Genomic DNA, 2,223 nt, shown 5'->3' on the forward strand with positions numbered 1-2,223 from the left:
CCGGCCCCCGCGCGCGCCATGGGGCCCGGGCCGCACTAAGCGCCATGGAGCTGGCGGCCTGGTGCCGCTGCGGGCTCCTCCTCGCCCTGCTGCCCGCCGCTGCCGCGGGCACCCAAGGTAGGTCTCGGGCGCCCCGAGGGCCCCCCGATCTCCAGTGTGTGTGGGGGGGGTCGCCGCGCGCGCGCCGGGCCGGGAAGGGGCGGGAGGGACCAAGTTCGCTGCCGCGGCGGAAAGTTGTGCGAGCGCTCGAAAGTTTCCCGACGCGCTGCGCAGAGCTGCGCTGCGGGTGCGCGCGTCGCCTCGGGTCCCTCTCGGGTCCCTCTCGCCGGCCCAGAGCTTTGGGGTCCTCGGGCAGCCCCCGCCCCCAGAGCCGGCTGCGCCGGATTCCCGGGGTCCCCGCCCCCGCCGGCCGCTCTGGTTCGGTTTCCCCAGCTCCAGGCCCAGCCAAAGGAGGGGCGCAGGGGAGGCGACCTGTCCCGCGGGTTCGGGAGCAGGGGTGGCCGGAGCCGGCTGCGCGGTGCCCTCCGCCGGGGTCCGGGTTGGAGGAGGGGCTGGCATTCGTTTGCAACGCCTTTCTTCCGAATGTGGGTGCCATTGGAGTCCCCACATTTCTTTTTTCTCCTACCCCCCGGATGCTGGGGTCGGGATCCAGGGCCTTGCACTGACCCCTAGGACTACACCCCACGCCTGTTCTGGACAGACTTCTTTAGGACCACCCTGAGGACTGTGGAGTTGGGGGCTTTGCTGGTTCCAAGCTTTGTAAGGTTGGGGAGTTCCGAGGGAGGGATCCCTGCGTGTGGGGAAGGAAGAGCCATGAGGCCAGATAGGGTACGTGGAGACAGTGTGTAGGGGCAAGGTGGCCAGTGTGGGCAGTGTGTGTCCTGACTCATCAGTCCCTCTGTCCCTCTGCCTGGCACCTGTGTAGGATTCTGCATGCAAATCTTCCCAACACCCCAGCAAAAGTATTCTCGTCCCCCTTGGCCGGGCTTGAATATGTGGCCGAGGGCCCAGCCAGGACCCCAGGCGGTCTGACAGCAGACTATACGTTGGGAAGCAGCCTCAGCAGGTCACCCTGCTTGTGGGAACACTTGCCACTCAGTGTCTGGGGGAAACAGAGAGTGTATGCAGGGCAGAGCTGGGTGTCTTCATGTTTGTGTTACCTGGGGGCCCTGGCAGTGCACTGCGGTGACATCTGTGTGTCCCTGTGTGTATCAGAGGCTGTCTGCCTGCCGAGTGTTTGTGTGTATGAACTTTTGTGTTGCCAAACAGCAGGCCCTCCCTGCTGTCTTGGGGACCCGGGCTGAACTCTGTCCTCCCTGGGAACTCCCTCAAGGTGCAGGGCAGAGCTGCAGTAAACAGCGGGAGGAGGTGGCCCTTCACCTCCTGGGGAGCCCATCCCACCCCTTGGCGTTTCCCAGGCTGAGCTTCACCTCTGACCCTCTGAGGAGCTGGGCGAGGCTGGGCTGGGCCCCGCCCTCCTCACCTTGGTCTAGGGCTGTGGGGGTTCCCTACCTGGCTGTGCTGGACAGATAAGACACAGCGTCCTGCAGGGATCTGCTCTGCCTGCGTGGCAGCCTCCCTGCACCCCTGGCTGGGGCGAGATGGGAAGGCAGAAGGCAGGATTTTCCTGAGGATTGAACCTTCTTCTTCTTTTTTTTTTTTTTTTTTTTTTCACAGTACCAGGGATCAAACTCAGGACCTTGCACTTGCCTAGCAGGCGATTTTGCTGCTGAGCTATCTCCCTGTCCCTGATTGAACTTTCTTAGAGGCCATGGTTTTCTAATTCACAATGAACCCAGCCTTGTGCTGTAGCCAGCACATGTGCCACGCCAGCTTTGACTCCAAAAAGTGCTCACTTTATTTATTTATTTATTTATTTATTTTTTAGTGCTCACTTTAATATTGGAGCACAAACAAAGGCAAAAGCAGACCTAGCGCAGGAGACGCACTGCCTCCCCGAGCGACATGGAAACCTTTGGTTCCTCTGCGTGCGTCTGGATGTCAGACCCTATCTTGCCTTAGTTTTTATTTTTTATTATTATTTATTTATTTACTTATTTATTGCGGATCCCAGGGATTGAACTCAGGCCCTTGCTCTTGCCAGGCAAGCATTTAGTCTACTGAACTATCTCCCCAGCCCTTGCCTTAGATTTTAAAGAAACTTGTGCTGTGCTCTGTGCCTGTATGCGTACTTCCTTCTCTGTAATTTTTTTTTTTTGGTTT

The 2,223-nt window shown here is 59.2% G+C and overlaps 1 protein-coding gene across 1 annotated transcript in view; it reads left to right on the top strand.

The window, feature by feature from the left end:
• Window positions 1-6: 6 nt before the first annotated feature.
• Window positions 7-2,223, top strand: part of Erbb2 (erb-b2 receptor tyrosine kinase 2) — an 18,602-nt gene continuing 16,385 nt past the window's right edge. The window contains exon 1 of the mRNA XM_004633709.2: window positions 7-117. Within this exon, the coding sequence (XP_004633766.1) occupies window positions 45-117 (73 nt within the window). The 5' untranslated portion in view covers window positions 7-44. The remainder of the gene's footprint in view (window positions 118-2,223) is intronic.

The sequence above is a fragment of the Octodon degus genome, unplaced genomic scaffold (genome assembly GCF_000260255.1).
Source record: "Octodon degus isolate 3935 unplaced genomic scaffold, OctDeg1.0 scaffold00056, whole genome shotgun sequence".
NCBI classification, from domain to species: domain Eukaryota; kingdom Metazoa; phylum Chordata; class Mammalia; order Rodentia; family Octodontidae; genus Octodon; species Octodon degus.